This window comes from Doryrhamphus excisus, chromosome 1 (assembly GCF_030265055.1).
Source record: "Doryrhamphus excisus isolate RoL2022-K1 chromosome 1, RoL_Dexc_1.0, whole genome shotgun sequence".
In the NCBI taxonomy this organism is placed as follows: Eukaryota; Metazoa; Chordata; class Actinopteri; order Syngnathiformes; family Syngnathidae; genus Doryrhamphus; species Doryrhamphus excisus.
This window is the reverse complement of record NC_080466.1, coordinates 3,491,725-3,512,596: the sequence shown is the minus strand read 5'-3', so window position 1 is coordinate 3,512,596 and position 20,872 is coordinate 3,491,725. Positions and strand designations below refer to the sequence as shown.

General features: G+C 40.3%; 1 protein-coding gene across 2 annotated transcripts; it reads right to left on the bottom strand.

Moving 5' to 3' along the window:
- Positions 1 to 2,270: 2,270 nt before the first annotated feature.
- On the bottom strand, positions 2,271 to 8,687 carry LOC131130074 (prostaglandin E2 receptor EP1 subtype-like). 2 transcript variants are annotated; one of them, XM_058074171.1, is made up of 4 exons: positions 8,366 to 8,687; positions 8,067 to 8,112; positions 4,832 to 5,724; positions 2,271 to 3,242 (listed from the first exon to the last, which is right to left on the bottom strand). In XM_058074171.1, the coding sequence occupies exons 3-4, from the start codon at positions 5,684 to 5,686 to the stop codon at positions 2,973 to 2,975; spliced, it is 1,125 nt and encodes a 374-aa protein (XP_057930154.1). In that variant the 5' UTR covers positions 5,687 to 5,724; positions 8,067 to 8,112; positions 8,366 to 8,687; the 3' UTR covers positions 2,271 to 2,972. The 2 variants fall into 2 exon arrangements, with proteins under 2 accessions (XP_057930154.1, XP_057930165.1); XM_058074182.1 differs by lacking the exon at positions 8,067 to 8,112.
- Positions 8,688 to 20,872: the final 12,185 nt, after the last annotated feature.

Here is a 20,872-nt window from a genome sequence, read left to right as displayed (position 1 = left end):
CGTGGTGTGGTAAAGGCCAGGGTGTCCAAAGTCTGGCCCGGGGGGAGATTTGCAGCACACAGCTTGTCTCTTTTTTATTGGCCTGTGACAGTGCTGTTTATAATAATATTGCAATATACTTTATATATGGTAGTGTTGCATAAAAATGTCTCCCATACGATATAATCTTCTTGTCGTTTATATCGTAGTTTTAGCCTCTGGACTGTAGTTAGCTTGGATAATGTAGCTGCAACATAATATCGCTTTGTAGTAAGGCTAAACCAACAAAACCTGAAGAGGAATCGGTGCCAGAAAGAGGAACTCCATTGTTTTGGCTTTGGTTTAGATTTAAAAAGTAATACACCGACCAAACAACAGTAATCTGCAAAACATTTGAACATGTCTCGTCCCTTCTGTCTCTTATTAAAGACATGAGTGCAGAGACGGTGTTAATATGCAACAAAATACTAAAAGTACTTGAAAAACACAAAATGTAAAACACCAAACAGTTCTGCTGCTTTATAGTCACCTTTACACTCATAATAACAGAATATCTCACATAAATAAGATGATTTAGACCAGGGGTGGGCAAACTACGGCCCGGGGGCCACATCCGGCCCGCCAAGTGTTTTAATAAGGCCCGTCCGTTCTTTTTAAAGTATTTCATTTTAACTCCACATACAACCTGGCATCATGGCTTGAGACAACCTTTTGATGGTTTTATCAATTTTGTTATTTGACGTGGTCTGTTGTTTGATTCTGGTTTCCTCCCACATTCCAAAAACATGCTAGGTTAATTGGTGACTCCAAATTGTCCATAGGTATGAATGTGAGTGTGAATGGTTGTTTGTCTATATGTGCCCTGTGATTGGCTGGCGACCAGTCCAGGGTGTACCCCGCCTCTCGCCCAAAGACAGCTGGGATAGGCTCCAGCACCCCCCGCGACCCTCGTGAGGAAAAAGCGGTAGAAAATGAATGAATGAATGAAAATTAAATTAAATTAAATTAAATTAAATTAAATTAAATTAAATTAAATTAAATTAAATTAAAATAAATTAAAATAAATTAAAATAAATTAAATTAAATTAAATTAAATTAAATTAAATTAAATTAAATTAAATTAAATTAAATTAAATTAAATTAAATTAAATTAAATTAAGCATGACACTTTTACAGATACAATAATTCCAGGTGGACTGTTATGTGTAAAATATATAGTCTGGCCCCAATGTTTAACAATCAATTTTGTTAAATCAATGCGGCCGGCAAGTCAAAAAGTTTGCCCACCCCTGATTTAGACTCACTTCCACACTTTCTAGTTCTCTTCTTCTACAGATTTAGTTGTAGCCCAGAATGCCAAACTTCACTGCCCTCTAAAGGTCACGTTATAAACAGCATCTCAGGACTACACAATACAGCAGTTGCTGTTTAATGACTCTTAGTGACTAGTGTAGAATACTACATAAGCATTTTTGGAATGTTTTATATTTGTATTTTTGTTCATTTTGCCATTTTTAGTTGTGGAAGTGCTTCATTTAGGCCAAGAATATGTGACGTTTGCATATTTATGGCTGGTAATAGGCCACATAAGTTAGTCAATTACAGTAAACCTCGGATATATCGGATTCAATTGTTCCCACTGGTTTTGTCCGATATAAGCCAAATCCGTTATATACGTATACCGGAAAATGTCCTTGGCGATCCCCCAACGTTTTTTGAAGCTGTCAACCCAGCCAGTTGTGATCTTTGGATCCTCGTGGCCAAATTCCTTTGCAAAATATTCAGCTTTCTGGTGAAGCATCTCGGAGTCAATGCGGATATCCGGTAAACCAGCATTTTGCCGGAACCAAAGAATCAGTGCATCGTCCACATCGTCATATGAGACCTTTCTAATCCGTTTGGCATCTCCCGCTTTTTGTGCAGCTTTTTCTGGATCTTCAATGTTACTCTTTATAGTGTCCTTATTTTTGAGAATGTCACTCAGTGTTCGGCCATCCGATATATGCGAGGGAAATTTAATGGAAATGCATTGGAACGGGACTGGAGATTTTGTCGGAAATAGGCGAAATCCGTTATAAAAAATCCGATATATGCAATGAATTTTTATTGGAAATGCATTACAGAAAAATCGGTTCTTTTTTATCTGTCCGTTGTGAGCGAATTTCCGATATATCCGAGTCCGATATATCCGAGGTTTACTGTATTTAAAACCATGGTAGAGTGAAGTTGCCGAAGCCAGTCGACTCCATGCTTAAGTACTTCAAAAGGAAGAAACTTCTAGTTGTTTGGATTTCAAACCACCACACATCTTTAACCGCGTGACCTGCACTGCATTGGTTTTAGCTTGGTGAGTCTCAAAGTGGTCCCTGCAGCCTTCCATTTTTTCTGTAAAACATGAAGGAGTCTAAACTTGCAGTAAAAAAAAAGCACAAAATATTTGTCACTATTCATGGCTTTTACTTGCAGTCACTTCAAAATTATTATTATTAGTCCAAGAATCAACTTTCCGAACATCACAAATATTCCCGCCATGCACATAATCATTCCATGTGCAGTAACTGAGCATGGATATTCCATCATGATACATTATATTTTTTACTCATAAGCTCTCTATGAGGCTTTAACAAATACTTTGTTTTACATTCATTCAATGCAAAAAGTAGACTCAACAGCAACTCAACATGTTATCCTTCTGAAAGTTTGCTTTGAATGTCTCGGGATTGAAGATGCTTTACAGCACATTCGCATTTTGTTGTCCCGATATCAAATAAGCACTTTTTCCAAGGTAAAACAGTATACGATACAAATTCATGAAGTTTTGTGCAAAATCACAACATTTAGCTAGCTTCCATTTGTTAGGTGCGAAAATAATGTGACAAATGTTTACATATTTCCTCATTTTCACAAATCAGCCCGGAAAAAACTGTATTCTTTTATAAGAAGTCTACAGCTCTTCCAGGTCTTTTACAACTCGTGACTCGTTCCTCCTTAGCTTAGACTTGGTTGACTTCATTCTTTTCTGACTGCGGGGGGGATGGAGAGTCCAAGCAGCCAAATATATTACCCCCCAGGCCAGCTTGGCATTTTGCGATGAGGTAAATTTTCCGTAATACGGTGCGGCGCAGCAAGATGTACACCCAAGGGTCCAGGATCTGGTTCCACGTGGCCAGTCTCACACCGGTCACCATCAACATTTTGTAGCTGGGAAGGTCCTCTCCAATGGATCCTGTGTAGGAGTGGATCGCCGACATCAGGCCAAAGATCTGTAGGCATGAAACATGTTGTTTATAAATATAGATCTACTGTTGCTAGAAGAACAACTAAATACAGTTTTCTCTTGCTATATCATGGTTCACCTTTCACTGAGTCTCTGTTGGATGTTTTTTTGAACAGCGTAAGACAGCTGGGATAGGCTCCAGCACCCCCCGCGACCCTCGTGAGGAAAAAGCGGTAGAAAATGAATAAATGAATGTGCATTGTATTCTGCGTCCTTATGATGTATTAGAGCAATCCATCAGTGTTCTGCTGTATGTGTCTGTTATTGTATTTACTACCGCCACCAGTGGAGGACGTTGTATACTCATGTGATAGCTGTCCCGTGCGAGCATATTAGGAACCCAGATGGCTAAATATAGACACAACACTTCTTATTGGCTGAGAAAGAATCCGCCCATTGTGTTATGTGTCCTGATTTGTTGTAGACCACTGTCAATCAATCTCCTTTGTGCTGTTTTCTTTCCTGTTTGTGGTCCATGATCGCTAGCAAACTCATTCATTCATTCATTTTCTACCGCTTTTTCCTCACGAGGGTCGCGGGGGGTGCTGGAGCCTATCCCAGCTGTCTTGGGGCGAGAGGCGGGGTACACCCTGGACTGGTCGCCAGCCAATCACAGGGCACATATAGACAAACAACCATTCACACTCACATTCATACCTATGAACAATTTGGAGTCGCCAATTAACCTAGCATGTTTTTGGAATGTGGGAAGAAACGGGGAGAACATGCAAACTCCACACAGAGATGGCCGAGGGTGAGAACTGAGCGTTATTATCTTCGTAAATGAAGATTATTTGATCTCAAGTTTTGCAGATGCTCATAATGTTGCGCGCCGTCAATTTTGATTGTACAGTAAACCTCGGATATATCGGACTCGGATTTATCGGAAATTCGCTCACAACGGACAGATAAAAAAAGAACCGATTTTTCTGTAATGCATTTCCAATAAAAATTCATTGCATATATCGGATTTTTTATAACGGATTTCGCCTATTTCGGACAAAATCTCCAGTCCCGTTCCAATGCATTTCCATTAAATTTCCCTCGCATATATCGGATGGCCGCATCGTGGCGCTCCGATTCGCCGAATCGTGACAGGCCGCTATACGACGTCATTTGCAGCGTTTGCAGCGTTGCCTGCGCGTCCAGGTACATTGGAAACATAGTCAAGGAAGTGCCTTTTTATAACGGATAAAATCCGATTTACGCATATACCGGATATAAATCCGATATATGCGTAAAACGGACAGTTTCCGGTATACGCATATAACGGATTTCGCTTATATCGGACAAAACCAGTGGGAACAATTGAATCCGATATATCCGAGGTTTACTGTATTGATGTATTAATTCCATCATTAAATTAAAGCACTTGTGTATTATCTCTGTCTTTATTAGAGTATAATTGGAAAAAAAAGTGTTGCTAAAATATTTATTCAAGTTAAACACATTTAAATTAAATGAAATAGAACCTTAATTCATGCCCTTCTGTCTAATATTCATTGTTTATAGAGGCCAAAAACTCATGCAGCTTATGCAGCATCTTATTATCTCCTTGTACATGCTAACACTCACCAGTAGAGGGCACCAGCAGATGCAGGAGGTGACCGTGATCCCCACCAGCTGCACTACCATCTCTATGTCATGTGACTTGGCTGAATGATGCGACCCGGGCTTCCTCCTGAGCCTGGCGAGCACCAGTGTCAGTCCACTGATGGTGTTGCACACCACGGCCACGGCCAGGGAGATCAAGCCGAGCCCAGAGAAAAGCACCACGAACGCCACATCCAGTTGCTGAATGTCACTGAGAACTTGAATGAAACACCAGGTCCCCGGGTCCTGGTAGGTGTAAGAGCCCAGCTGTAAGCATGGCAACAAGGCGACACACAAAGCGGCCAGCCAGATCACAGACAGGCACATTTTAGTGCGGGTGCTTGTGATCAAGGAGGAGTGCAGCAGTGGTTTGGTGACACCCAGACAACGTTCCGCAGCCATTGCACAACCCATGAAGAGGGGACATAGGCCGAAGAACACCATGCTCCCGCCCAGGAACTTGCACATGCCATCAGATGAGTTGTAGTCCTCAGGACGTGCACCTCCAGACAGATAGAGTCTCAGAACCAAGGCGCCAGGGATCACATGACCGATGAAGTCTGTCACCACCAGCGAGGTGGCAAACAACAGGAACGTGGCTTTGGAGCGCCGGCGCTGGAGCGAGTACGCGTTGGCTAGGATGACAAGAGCCACGATGTTGGAGACGATGCCCAGTGTCATGGGGAACACCACCACCATGATGCCGCCGGTGGTGAGGTTTGCCTGCTGTGACATCTCCTCGAAAGCCACCCGGGCCTCCGCTTTCCCGCCGCTGACATTGGAGAAGTGAGGAACGAGCGGTGAAAATGAAGAGTTCAAGCGCCTCAAAGACAGCATGACTGAACACTGAAGCTCATGTGGTCCATACTTTCAGGCTGCAAGATAAAAGATAACGGAGATGAACGGTAGATAGTAGATTACATTCTTTGCACAGATCTCAATATTTATTTTGCCATTTGAAAATATGGGTAATTTTCCATAAAATATGTGAAAATACAGTGGTGTTTTATTTTGAAGGTCTGACTTCACCGGCAACGGGTTGTTTTACGTCAATCTTACCCAAGTGATGACGAACAGATCCAGATCCAGATCCATATTTTTTCAATTGAGTTGAAATTGTCATAATCAGGTTTTCACTATCACTTCCTGTTTGGTTCTCTTATTTTGTATGTTGTTTCCTGTTTTGCACCACTACAGGCACCAGCTTTACACCTGATGCTGATTGGTAATCATTGCTATTTAGTTCAGCTTGAACGTTGAAGGGGTTGCTGGGTCATTGTATGTTTTGAGAAGTAGTTTGATGAGTGAGTTTTATCTTTTGCTTTTCATTGGACTACTGTAGGTCCAGTGGTTAGCGCGCAGACCTCACAGCTAGGAGACCAGGGTTCAATTCCACCCTCGGCCATCTCTGTGCGGAGTTTGCATGTTCGGGGAGATTTAACAATGTTATTAATGTGTATTGGCGGCACGGTGATCGAGTGGTTAGCGCGCAGACCTCACAGCTAGGAGACCAGGGTTCAATTCCACCCTCGGCCATCTCTGTGTGGAGTTTGCATGTTCTCCCCGTGCATGCGTGGGTTTTCTCCGGGTACTCCGGTTTCCTCCCACATTCCAAAAAAACATGCTAGGTTAATTGGCGACTCCAAATTGTCCATAGGTATGAATGTGAGTGTGAATGGTTGTTTGTCTATATGTGCCCTGTGATTGGCTGGCGACCAGTCCAGGGTGTACCCCGCCTCTCGCCTGAAGACAGCTGGGATAGGCTCCAGCACTCCCTGCGACCCTCGTGAGGAAAAGCGGTAGAAAATGAATGAATGCCTGATGAAAATGGTACAGTGACGAGTATGCCTCCTTCATCCTTAGGTTTCCATATGAGATTCTTAGTATCAACATTCTTTTCTTTACACACCATAGTTGTTGTGTCCTGTGACTCAGATCCGTTTATCCTACATTATCATTCATTAGGAAGGTAAAAACACAACCATATTTCTCCTTGAGGGAAAGACTGTCTCGTGAGGACACAGTATTGCAAGGGTTGGACCTGTACATGAAGTGCTTTGCGCACATGCTATATCCCAAAGGTGTCTAGGGCAACATTGGACTCACACATAGCATCCACACCAACTATCGGACACAACAGCACACAATCCAACCTTCCTTGGTGTTCCCAGCATCACTCGCTTGTGACATGTGGCTATTTTTTTCCCCCAATCGGAGTTGAACAGCTTTTGCCATGTTAATGTCCGAGCAGAAGTTGATCAAAGATACTTAAGCTTTGTCCGATCAAAACATGTTTGCTGCATATGACCTCTATGAAAACATGTAATGGAATTATCTATTTCACTGCTTCCTGGTTTGGCACTCAAAGCATCATCAACTGTAGTTTCTTTAAAATCCCAAACATAAAACTAATCTACCGCCATCTGCAACCTATTTAATGTTTGTTACAAGTCAACCTAAATGGCAGCTACAACTATCGTCATTATTTGAACTTTTAGCATTTTTTTTTCAATTTGTGCCATAAATTTCATTTCATCACGCTGAGTTACAAAACATATCAAAATGTGCGTTGTTTTGTGTCTGTTTGTTCAGTGCTATATGATTGTTATTGAGTCTCATAAGTCTCATGTAAGGTCTAGTCTCGTGACCTGAATGTATTGGGACACCCCTATTTGTTAGTGTTAGGGTTAGGGTTACATATACATCTTATACTTTTAATGTATTTAATAAGTGTGTGAGCCATATGTGGGGATTAAATGCAAACCGTGTCACGAGTGAACAATGGCAAATGAAGAGAGAAGGGGAGGGTTGTGGAGCTGAATGTAATCCAATAATTACAACAGTCTCTTTTATTGTAAATGTTGATCCAAAATCAGATATATTTTTATGGATTGATGATGATCCCCTGCAAAAAGTGGGGCTCCACTGTATGTACAAGGCTTGTATTTTACATGGTATCGGATCGATACCAAACCTTGCAGTATTACCAAACTCAACTCGACTAAATATAAAGTACATCATTTGCTTGTCATTCATTTTGGTATCCAAAAAACATACAAGAATGTTGTACCCTTAAAACTTACATCTTGGGGATGTACTATGTGTCTTTTTTGAGAATGGAAAATGGTACAGATTGAAGTCAATAATATCTATGCAGGGATTATCTTGCAAACAGCATATCTAAATACTTCAATGTAAAATGATTAAGCATACTTACCATATACATGTATATGTACATATAAATGGAGGGTGGGAAGGTGAACCTAAGCACACCAGAAAAAGAAATACTAAGTGTTTAAAAATATTTTTAAAGGATTGAAAAACAACTACAGCTTGTTTTTTAATTAGCATAATATGCTATTGTTATGTAAAGCTAAACATATTGCAGCAATGATAATACTGGATAATGAATTGTCCTCAAGTAATCAACGTAGGTCTTAAGTACATTTCTAATACATGTTTTCGACAGCAATAAAGTAATATAATAGTAATAGTCATGAAATAAGTGCAACTTACCACTTCACAGTTGAAACGTCCGTTACAGTCCTAGCTGAAAAAGCCAAATAAAGTCCCTGTAGATATCCAGCAATAACCCAAGATATGTTCCAAGGTAAATGCTTCGTTTCCTTTTTGGATAAATCCACTACTGTTGCAAAGATATGAAAAACAAACAACCCGCGATGTGGGTTTTTATCGTGTATTCCAGTCCAAGTGTGAGTCGCACTTAAAGGTTGGAGGAGAGGACGTTGACGTTTCATAGTCTGTGAGTCTTCACGCTGCGTGGGCGTCTCTCAACAGAGCCACTCAACATCATCATCTTCATTATACGTGGGCTGAATGCACTGTGTTTACACAAACTATCGTGGGTCATTCTAAATGCATGTTTTAAGTACTCCCTAAAATGTCATTTTTTCTCTTTTTTCTCCCATCCATCGGCGGACCAAATTAAATTCCAATGTCAAAATTCTTACTCATTATTTAATTTGTTCATAGATATCTGTGAAAAATGAATAAACATTTGTTTCATTCATTGTAATATCTTAAATATGAATTTTTATACAATGAATTTGGGTCCCACAACATGCATTAGCCTACATTTTTCATATAGTAGAAGAAGAAAACAGCGAGTCACATGACACAAGGTAGCTAGCAGCTTGACTAAAGGTATGTACATTGTAGGACATACTTGTTTTTTGTCTTATAAAACAAAATGTGCGCTATATCTGTGATAAATGAGGAAACATTTGTTTCATTCATTGTAATATGTTAAATATGAATTTTTATACAATGAATTTGTGCCCCACGACATGCATGCAATGCTATTAGCTTACATTTTTAACATAGTAGAAGAAGAAAAACAGTGAGTCACATGACACAAGGTAGCTAGCAGCTTGACTGAAGGTATGTACATTGTAGGACATACTTATTTTTTGTCTTATAAAACAAAATGTGTGCTTATTTATGTTAGCCTAAGTTAAGTTAGCCACTCTTAGTATAGTAACAGCTAGCTAAATAGCTAATTGCTATGAGAAAGAGCTAACTTTAGCATAAATTTGTAACCCTACTGTGTTGAGAGCAAAAATATAGCAAAACATATGTACAAAACGATTCCTGAGCTGTTACGTGAGTTACTGATGAATAACTCACAGAAAATTGCAAATGAGGAAAAAAAATTGAAAACAAAATGCATACATTTATATACACTTACAAATTCTATTGGTGTTTCCTGAAAATTAACTTTGATTAGTCTGTCCAGTCCATGACAGCAAACATGATCAACACATTAACTCCCCCTATTTCTTCTTTTAATGACTAGTATATGTTTTATTTTTGATGGACATTTAGTGGTGAACAGCAGAAATTAAATTCATTTATTTATTACGGGTGTCATGAAGCACCCCACTATTGAGGCGAGATTTTAACTTTAGGAAAAGTAAAATGTAAAATATATGACTGGACAAACAAACTTTTTACGTGCATAAAAAAAAACATCCATCCATCCATTTTCCATACTGCTTATCCTCACGAGGGTCGCGGGCATGCTGGAGCCTATCCCAGCTGTCTTCGGGCGACAGGCAGGGTACACCCTGGACTGGTCGCCAGCCAATCACAGGGCGCATATACGTAGACAAACAACCATTCACACTCACATTCATACTTATGGATAATTTGGAGTCGCCAATTAACCTAACATGCATGCACGGCGAGAACATGCAAACTCCACACAGAGATGCCCGGTTTCCTAGCAACTCGGTCACCGTGCAGCCATAATACACAGTATAATAAATAACACTATACTTTATTAAGATTAATTATATTAAAGAGCATCATTTGTTTTGTGTTGACTTTCTGTGAACACACACAATTTTGCTCTGTTCTGTTTGTATTTACTTTCTCTACCCAGCATTTCAATTGTGTTGACTGTTGGATGAAGGCTCTGCATCTTAGTTTTTTTCCCAGATGGGAAAACTGGGTCGGGTGGATGTGTTTGAGGTGAGCACTCTACAATGGCAAACTGAGTGCATGGTGCAGATGTGGCTTTATGGATATTTTTGCTATGCTGGCAACTCACAAAGAAATACATGGCAAAGTCATTCAGTCTTATGGAATTCCAGATGTTCCTCAAAAACAGTTTGCAGCTGTCTTTTGATCAACATTTCCTTTTGACTTCTGTTCCGAAACCTTGGAACGAAAACCACAAATGAGGCATAATGTCTCGGGTTGTGAGTCTTTGTCTGCATACTGAGGACAGGTGGATTTGTTTGTTTTAGCTTTACAAGGACCTGGCCATCCAGCTGCATACACACTTTCACATGTGGCTTGGACGTGAGAGGCGGAGACAGGGGTGTTGTATGGGGGGAAAGTTAGGAACGTCCCCTGGCTGACAGGGGCCCTAAAAAACTGACATGGGTCATATTGTATGACCCAATATAGTAGGCATAATAAAAGTAAATAGGTATGAGGACGGGCGGCACGGCGGTCTAGTGGTTAGCCCGCAGACCTCACAGCTAGGAGACCAGGGTTCAATTCCACCCTCGGCCCCGTGCATGCGTGGGTTTTCTCCGGGTACTCCGGTTTCCTCCCACATTCCAAAAACATGCTAGGTTAATTGGCGACTCCAAATTGTCCATAGGTATGAATGTGAGTGTGAATGGTTGTTTGTCTATATGTGCCCTGTGATTAGCTGGCGACCAGTCCCGGGTGTACCCCGCCTCTTGCCTGAAGACAGCTGGGATAGGCTCCAGCACCCCCGCGACCCTCGTGAGGAAAAAGCGGTAGAAAATGAATGAATGAATGAAGGTATGAGGAAACTAATAAGATTTGGGGTTGTGTGTGTCGCAATAAATGTGTTCCCAAGGGGAGCTGAGTGGCAGGTGGACAGGAAGTGACACAGTTGAATGTTAAATGAAATGATTTAAAGTTCACGTTATTTAATGCTTAGGCTGCCATTAGTATTTTTCTGCAAAGAAATATTGTTGTTTCTATTCTGATCTGAGGCCTCTGTTTGGCTCTTTCCGTCTTTCACGGACCACAAAGTACTCCAATCACACACAGCCAAGTTTCTTTGGAAAACTCAGAGGAGGCGAAGAACACAAGATCTTAAAGTTGGAAATTGTTTTATTTTTGTTCGATGTGTGTGTGAGAAAGTGTTCAATATTGGCATTGAAACTTCAGTCGGCCTCCAAAAGTCTAGCAAAAGTTGCCAACGCCGTCTGCCTCTGTGAGAGGCTATTGCACTCACATACGTACGTGTGATACCTCACTTTGATTCACTACTAATTGTGCCGTTAAATATTTTAAATATATGTTTCTACTACCACAGGTATTCTATCCTCAAACATATAACACTAACAAGGCCGCTTTGTATAAATGTGACCACATGCGGTTTATGAGCTCAATGTATTCCACAGAGATGCTGGCTGTGAGGAGTGGAAAGCCACAAGTTGTCTTTTTGTGTGGCTCCAAATATATCAAGTGAGGGATAAAAGTGTAGAAGAATCATTGTGGCCAATTAAAATGAGAGGAAGTAAGTAACTTGCCAAAGACAGAAACAAGCTGAGTTGATAATGTTACAATTTCTTTTCCAAAAGTAAGGTATTGTAACTCTGCAGTCTCAGCCAGACTTTCCTGTATGAAGGTTAAGATTTATCGCGTTTAATGGGTTCCAGACCCGACTGAGATAAATAAATACCCGCAAAGTTGTATGCCTTATTTTAAATCAAATACTTTCATAGTTTGAGCATAGAATACCTGTTTATTACCTTCCTTCTATGTACTGTTTTTAATATTATTACCCCCCTTTAGACCAGGGGTCTCAAACTCAATTTACCTGGGGACCACTGGAGCTACGGTCTGGGCAAGGCTGGGCCGCATCAGGTTTTCCACCCAAAAAAAAACATTTATTAAAAACAGAAAAATATACAAACTTTTTCAGTGCTTTGGTTCCGATTTTCTACAAGAAAAGCTCTGATAAAACATTCCACTGTTCTGAAATATCTTAATTTTTATTTTTCTGCACAAAATAAGATGAAAAATAAATAAACAAATCAAGACTAAAGAAAATCAATCAATCAGTAATAAATATAATAATAATAATAAAACGGCAAATAATACAAACTTAAGAAACCACATATAGTTGGTGGGTAGACAAATTATTTTTTTCACATTAAAATGAACAAAGCATTATTAGAGCCCTGTAGACATGACAAAACACGACTATAGTCACATGTATACTTTTTTTATTCACAACATATTGCGCAACTGCAGGGTCTTGAGACACATGCTAACTCGCAAACTAGAGAGCTAGCGACCTAAACGGTAGCCTTCAAGTTATTTCCTTCAAACTTAAATAGCCAAAAACTTACCACTTCCACACGGTAGGGAGGATAACTATTAACAGTTATTTAACCTTTAACATGAACATTAATCAAACGTAATAATTTTTTCTGGGTACATGATACCATACATCATTCATATCAAACTTGCGCGGGCCGCACTAACATTAAACTTTCATATCAAGGCGGGGGCCTCAAACTAGTGTCCTGCGGGCCACATTTGGCCCGCGGGCCGCGTGTTTGAGAACATTTATGCTTGAAAATGCTTAATATGCATTATACTAACAATAAGCCATAGTCAACCACAAAATTATGGTCATCTATTAGTTACGTTTTGAAAAATGTAATAGAGTGAGGCTGCTATGTTTGAAGTGACAAGGGGCGACTATATAACAATCATTTTTATTACATGCATGAAGTCCTTTGCGGTCAGTGATAGCATTACGTCTACAGACCGTGGTTACTGCCTTGTACAGTGAATGTGCTGCCAGGGCTTCACTGCTACCTTCACTTTTGTTTGCATGCTACAGATTTAGACAATGAAAAATGGTTCCAATTCTATTTCATTACCTCTACAAAAGGTCTGGATCTAACAGTACAGTTGCTGATGATTGCATTCCTTAAATTACCTGTGGAGAAAACAATAAGGAGGCTTTTCTTTCACCCTTTTCTTACAACCTTTTCCAATTATGCAAGTCTGACTCACAAATAAATCAATGCATTTTCTGTATGTTGCATCGAATAACCAAATATGGCGTCAAGAGTCGGATTAAATCCCATATTGTGTCAAGATCTGCGTGCTCGGTCTTGAGTTGGACAGAAATCTGGGAGTGTGTTTTGCTTTCTGAGACGTTTCTCAAGCCACAATGAAAGATAATACAAAATCTCCTCCAGCTACATTCTTTCTGTAAACCACATCAAGTGTGTGTGACCTTCATGCCACTTGCAAAACAGCATAAAGAAGTGCTGGTAAAGGCATGTTCTTATGCTGACCTCAGTTTTCTGTTCCATTCATCAATGATTTTTTTTTTTTCATTTATACATAGTCGGTCTCTTTCAGTCACAATAAAAGTCAAATAAAACCCCATGCAATGTTTTAAGCATGGAGAATCTCCTGGTCTGGACAACTAAATCCATGACAACGACATAACACACCATGGTGAAGCATGGTGGTTTTTTTTTTTTTTTTGCTGATGTGCGCAGTGTTCATGTCGTAATTCATGAGCGGTGCTGCTAGCATGAATGAACAAGGAAAGTGGTAAGTGGGTCTGCATGCAGTTGAAGACAGATTGAAGAGCCATAGTCTGCTCATCAAGTCTGCAGAGGTGTAATAAATAGTAGCTGGTGGCAGCCATCCATGCAGACGCCCCTCCAACACACACACGCATTATCACAAACCTCCATACTGGATGTGCTGGAACGAAGTGTGGTGCAGTGGAAAGGACATTTAGAAAAAATAGATGGTAAATCCAGGAGAAAGTTGAAGAAAAACTATTAATACACAATTGCAAAATGTGTTGCTCAGATATGCAGTGTTCCCTCACTACATCACGGTTCAACTTTTTAGGATTTGCTGTTTTGCATATGAACGCACACATTGTGTTCTGCATCCTTGTGGTGTATTAGAACAATATATTGTTTTCTGTTGTACCGGTCTGCTATTGCAGTTACTAATCAGTAGAGGGTATTGAATACTCGTGAGTAAAAAAAAAAATTCTCAACCATTTTTAGGTGAGATTAAAAAAGAGATTAATTAGATCATTTAATGATTAATCTTTCTTGTTTATCTCTTGCTATCATTAATCGAAATACCTGGGCCAACAAGACAGTTGGTTATGAAGGTGAAACAGAATGAAGGCTTTGCAAGATTTATGCTCTGCATTTAAGATATATAAAAAAATATGAATATCAAATTAGACCAACACAATAGTGCATTTGTGCAAATTTAATTTAATTAACTTTAAATGAAATCAAAACTATACAAACTTTAAAATGATGATACCAACGTTCAACTTGCTTACTAACTTTTGGGGTAGATTTTTCAAGGTGGTGAGAGTCATTTCCTGTTTTTTTTTGCGGTGACTTATGTCTGTCACTAGCCAGCTGATTGGGCGAAAGATAACATTTACTGCATCCTTAGGTTCTACCGTCAGCTGTGCACTAACATAAATTAAGACCTGCAGATGGTTATCGATTGGCCAATAAATAGAAAGCGTGTGAGCGAGAACCCCCCCCATCACGCCGCATATCAGTGTCACTGAGATTGGATGCTGCACCCGATGATTTATGATGAGAGCGTTTCAGTGTCATTGTCTGTATGAGATCCAGGATATTTAAAAAAAAATGAGAATTGCTGCATATTCAATAGATTTATCACATTGGTCTTCTGTGGACAGTTAAATCTTTTTCATTAGCCCTAATTGGGACGCAAGGTTTAATGAGTGGGAGAGAGTTTGTGTACGGACTTGGATTCTTGCCTGCTGATACGTTCCCCGCAGAGATGAGTGTATTCTGGGACAGATTTAGTGTAGACCGCACGCAGTCGTGACACCGCTGGAGCGCTGCAGTGAATAACTCGGTCTACCTTTAAACTCTGCCTGTAAACTTGCTCAGCAGAGTCCTTCCCCCCAAGAACACAGTGTACCGTGGTGACACAGCAACACGATGGCTCACGGTGGATCGTTACTGTGCCGTGATATCTACTCTGACCTTTGTGTTGACTGACTGATGGGGGGCGCTTTCCTTTACTGGATAAAGGCGCTGAAGTGAACTCCATTTCAGACCACATATAATCTGGCTGGGTCTGGTATTTGGGACCTATAGAAGTTTAATAGCATATTTGTCATCCCCACATAGCAACAAGACCACAGAAGACATGGACCTATAGACGTAGGTAGCTATGTAAGCTAACTTGACAGTCACAGCAACATCATGCTGGGTTATTATTATTCATTCATTCATTTTCTACCGCTTTTACTCACGAGGGTCGCGGGGGTGTTGGAGCCTATCCCAGCTGTCTTTGGGCGAGAGGCGGGGTACACCCTGGACTGGTCGCCAGCCAATCACAGAGCACATATAGACAAACAACCATTCACACTCACATGACTGACAAAGCATACGATTTATTATTTTGGTTTTCTTCAGAAAATAGTTAATAATAATAATAATAATAATAACCGGTTAGCGCGCAGACCTCACAGCTAGGAGACCAGGGTTCAATTCCACCCTCGGCCATCTCTGTGTGGAGTTTGCATGTTCTCCCCGTGCATGCGTGGGTTTTCTCCGGGTACTCCGGTTTCCTCCCACATTCCAAAAACATGCTAGGTTAATTAGCGACTCCAAATTGTCCATAGGTATGAATGTGAGTGTGAATGGTTGTTTGTCTATATGTGCCCTGTGATTGATTGGCTGGCGACCAGTCCAGGGTGTACCACGCCTCTCGCCCAAAGACAGCTGGGATAGGCTCCAGCACCCCCGCGACCCTCGTGAGGAAAAGCGGTAGAAAATTCATGAATGAATATCAATTTGGCTGGCATTCCATTTTTTTCCAATGAACATAAAAATGTATTTTGCAAAGTTTTAAGGAAATCCTTTGAGATCCATTCCTTACACATAAACTTTTGTAAAATTTCAGAAAATGTGCAATTTCTAGTCTAATTGCCAAAAAGTTTACCTGAAAATGTTGAGTACAATGAACTTCTATACAGCATTATTTGTTAAATATATTTGTTTTCTCTTTGGGTAGATTGGGTATTCCTCAGAATTCATAAGTCAATATGCATAACTGGGGAGCATTAGATGGGTTATGCCTCTTTCTTCATGTTTCCTTTATTTGTGGAACAAATCAAAGTGGGCTTCATACCAGCAAATGAAGACGTGAGCTCATCCTGGAGCAGTGTGTCCTGGCATCCTAACACACTCAACCACATGTTTTAGACCATTATGATGCTCCTCACCACAACCTCACACTCTCAATGGAACTCACATGGAAAACTATACAAATTCAGTTCAGGAAAATCTGAAACTCCCTGTGCTGTCATTCCAACCGGGCATGCAGGGGATTAAAACATCTACGTCCGAGTGTCTAAATCACATTACTGTAAATACCCAGAAGTCTCCAAAGAGTGATTCAGACTTGAAAACATCTGATTCCAATTAGCTTTCTTCTCAGAGGAACATGTTCTACACAGCCCACGCATCCAGCAGGTGTCAGTCGGTGCTCTTTCTTCCAATCCCCCCCATCCACAGGGAAGTTTCACATTCCGAGCTTTAGGAACAGAACTGAACTGAAGTGTGCATGTTTTGAACCTTGTATGCTGTTTCACTTGGCAGAACTTAAGAGGGGAAAAAAAAAAAAAAAAGATCTGGACTCCGTTTGAGATGACCTCGTCTCCCACAGGCAGGAGGTAGCAACAGTGGATTTTTAAAAAACATTTAAATCACCACACCTAATACATATTATTATGCAACTTGGCTGAGGCCTGTTTAATAAAGATGCATTGTTCATGAAAAGTCTTGATTACATCCACGTTTGTCTAGCTTCTTGATTACCGTATGTATCTAAATGTGTTATTAGGTCATTGGTCTAAGATATAATTAGTAACATCTGCAGTGGATTCACACATTGTGTTTGGGGTTGAAGGATGCGAGAAATCTAAAAGAAGAACCACGCTGACTCATTTGTGATTTTTGTGGCTTTACAAAACCAGATAATAAAAAGTCTGTTTTATTCCTTGACATTGTCCGAGTGCTCAGATTGAACCCCATCTTGGATTTTTATCATTAACCCATTCCAAGAGGTCAGACAAAAACCATGAAAACCATATCAATAATGGAGAAATAATACAATCCCATTACTAGTAATCAGTTCCAGACAACCACAAATTCATTCATTCATTCATTTTCTACCGCTTTTCCTCACGAGGGTCGCGGGGGGTGCTGGAGCCTATCCCAGCTGTCTTCGGGCGAGAGGCGGGGTACACCCTGGACTGGTCGCCAGCCAATCACAGGGCACATATAGACAAACAACCATTCACACTCACATTCATACCTATGGACAATTTGGAGTCGCCAATTAACCTAGCATGTTTTTGGAATGTGGGAGGAAACCGGAGTACCCGGAGAAAACCCACGCATGCACGGGGAGAACATGCAAACTCCACACAGAGATGGCCGAGGGTGGGATTGAACCCTGGTCTCCTAGCTGTGAGGTCTGTGCGCTAACCCCTAGACCACCGTGCCGCCTACAACCACAACTATGAACACAAAATGCATTTGACAGAGAATAATTGTAGAAAACGGGTTAGCTCACAGCTAGGAATGGTTGTTTGTCTATATGTGCCCTGTGATTGGCTGGCGACCAGTCCAGGGTGTACCCCGCCTCTCGCCCGAAGACAGCTGGGATAGGCTCCAGCACCCCCCGCGACCCTCGTGAGGAAAAAGCGGTAGAAAATGAATGAATGAATGATAATGGTAGAAAACAATGTGAAATACATATAAACCATGACTGAAATTGATAAATTAATATAGCCAACACAGTGATGAGTTGTGAGAGGAGGGTAAATTTCACACTAGAGTGGATTAGAGCTGTATATTTTCTCACTTAAACTTTATTGTAAACTTCAGCAGCAACTACAAGCATAATTACACACACTTGCCAGCAAATCAAGAGCACAGTGACGACTCTTGTGACAAAAAGGTCACAAAAGACCCCACAACGAGTTTGACATTTCACATTTATTCATTAATATTTACATTTGTTTGATGATCTGAAACATTTAACTGTGACAAATATGCAAAAAAGAGGGAGAAAACACTTTTTCCACACTAATGTATGCCTTTGTCGTTTCTGTGTGTTCAGTCAGTACAAGAGGAAAAAGCAAACAAATATTGAAATGGACACCACAGTGTATTTGCTGTGTCCAATGGTTGCATGCGTCCATAACAGGAGCCCTTGCAGTAAAAGGCATTCATGTGATAAATGAACTGGCTGTTTATAAAAAAAAAAAAAAAAATCAATAAACCAGACGATTTTTTTTTCATCCATCTATTTTCTGTATTCCATTCAAGGTCACAGGGTGATGAGAGGTATCGTACACACTGGATGGATCGCATTTCAATCAGGCTGGTAAGAATTCATACTCCTTCATTGAGTGTTTACAGTATGTTTATTATGCATACCTGCACAATCTAACAATATAAACCCAATAGAAACTCACATTTATAAAAACTATAATGTCACACAGTCAGGAAATCGGGAAGACCTGTGTTTGAAAGTTTGCATGTTCTCCCCGTGCATGCGTGGGTTTTCTCCAGGTACTCCGGTTTCCTCCCACATTCCAAAAACATGCTAGGTTAATTAGCGACTCCAAATTGTCCATAGGTATGAATGTGAGTGTGAATGGTTGTTTGTCTATATGTGCCCTGTGATTGGCTGGCCACCAGTCCAGAGTGTACCTCGTAAGCGGCGGATAAGCGGCATAGAAAATGAATGTATGATCATTTAAATCAGGGGTCTCAAACACGCGGCCCGTGGGCCAAATGTGGCCCGCAGGACACTAGTTTGAGGCCCCCGCCTTGATATGAAAGTTTAATGTTAGTGCGGCCCGCGCAAGTTTGATATGGATGCTGTATGGTATCATGTACCCAGAAAAAATTATTACGTTTGATTCATGTTCATGTTAAAGGTTAAATAACTGTTAATAGTTATCCTCCCTATCCGTGTGGAAGTGGTAAGTTTTTGGCTATTTAAGTTTAAAGGAAATAACTTGAAGGCTACCGTTTAGGTCGCTAGCTGTCTAGTTTGCGAGTTAGCATGTGTCTCAAGACCCTGCAGTTGCGCAATATGTTGTAAATAAAAAGAGTATAAATGTGACTATAGTCGTGTTTTGTCATGTCTACAGGGCTCTAATAAAGCTTTGTTAATTTTAATCTGAAAAAAATAATTTGTCTACCCACCAACTATATGTGGTTTCTTAAGTTTTTATTATTTGCTGTTTTATTATTATTATTATATTTATTTATTACTGATTGATTGATTTTCTTTATTCTTGATTTGTTTATTTATTTTTCATCTTATTTTGTGTAGAAAAATAAAAAGTAAGATATTTGAGAACAGTGGAATGTTTTATCAGAGCTTTTCTTGTTGAAAATCAAAACCAAAGCAAAGTGTATTCATTTTTCTGTTTTTAATAAATGCGTTTTTTGGGGGTTTTTTTTGGAAAACCTGATGCGGCCCAGCCTCGCCCAGACCCTAGCTCCAGTGGCCCCCAAGTAAATTGAGTTTGAGACCCCTGATTTAAATCGAAAGTAGCTTGATGTCACAGTGTGCAGGAAAAAAAGAGAGTGCTGCAGCTATGAATCCAGCGCCGTACCACAACTCAACTCACTCAACATTTTCTAGCAGGAAGATGCTTTGACAAGACATGATGTGTACCTGTACATTTTTAAGTGCAATACTATGTACCGGATGCCTAGAACTCTTTTATATAAAGCAAAATAATTGGATAATGGTAAGAAGCATATTATCGGGTTTTGAATATCAAATATAATGTTTCAGATCTCAAAAAGCTCTCAAAAAGTGTGCTTAAGAAAGTGTCCGGTGAGTAAGAGTCAAACAGTTTCTCCATCTAGTAGAGGAGAGCTGGAACGTTTGTCGTTCTTAATTTCAGTCCATTCTGTTGAAAAGAAGAGAGCACTGCGGCACTGCAGTGCGTTTTTTCACTCACGCCAGATTAATTGTAGACTCTGTCTCTCGTTGTGCTTCAGTGATGCTTGAACCCGGGGGAATCAGATCCCAGTACGGAGGTGAGAGGAGAGGCGGAATGACGCGGTGAAGGGTTCAAAAACTTGGCTGTACACAATGTTTCTAAGCTTCCCACGTGAGATCTGCAATGTGATTATTCCGGATCAGGTTACAGCTTTTAATAGTTTTGTTTTTGATTTATTTGAAACATGCATACAAGGTTACATCAGAGTACATGTCAACACTTGACAGCTAAGGATGTGTGAAAAGGAGCAGGAAGAAGCAGAGTTTTTTTTGTGGGAGTTTCACATGACAATGAAGAATGCAACCGACATTTGGCTATTAAAGGCGCAGATACGTTTCAGTTCAAGGACGCAATGACGCTATTCCTGACCTTCTGTGGATGCGGAGGAGACAACAGTCACAGTCACAGAGAGTGGGCGG

Coding starts and splice junctions, on each gene's coding strand:
- LOC131130074 (XM_058074171.1), bottom strand. CDS start 5,686: ATGCTGTCTTTGAGGCGCTTGAACTCTTCATTTTCACCGCTCGTTCCT. Junction 3,243..4,831: donor TCTGCTGGTGCCCTCTACTG/GTGAGTGTTAGC, acceptor TCATGCCTACAG/ATCTTTGGCCTGATGTCGGC.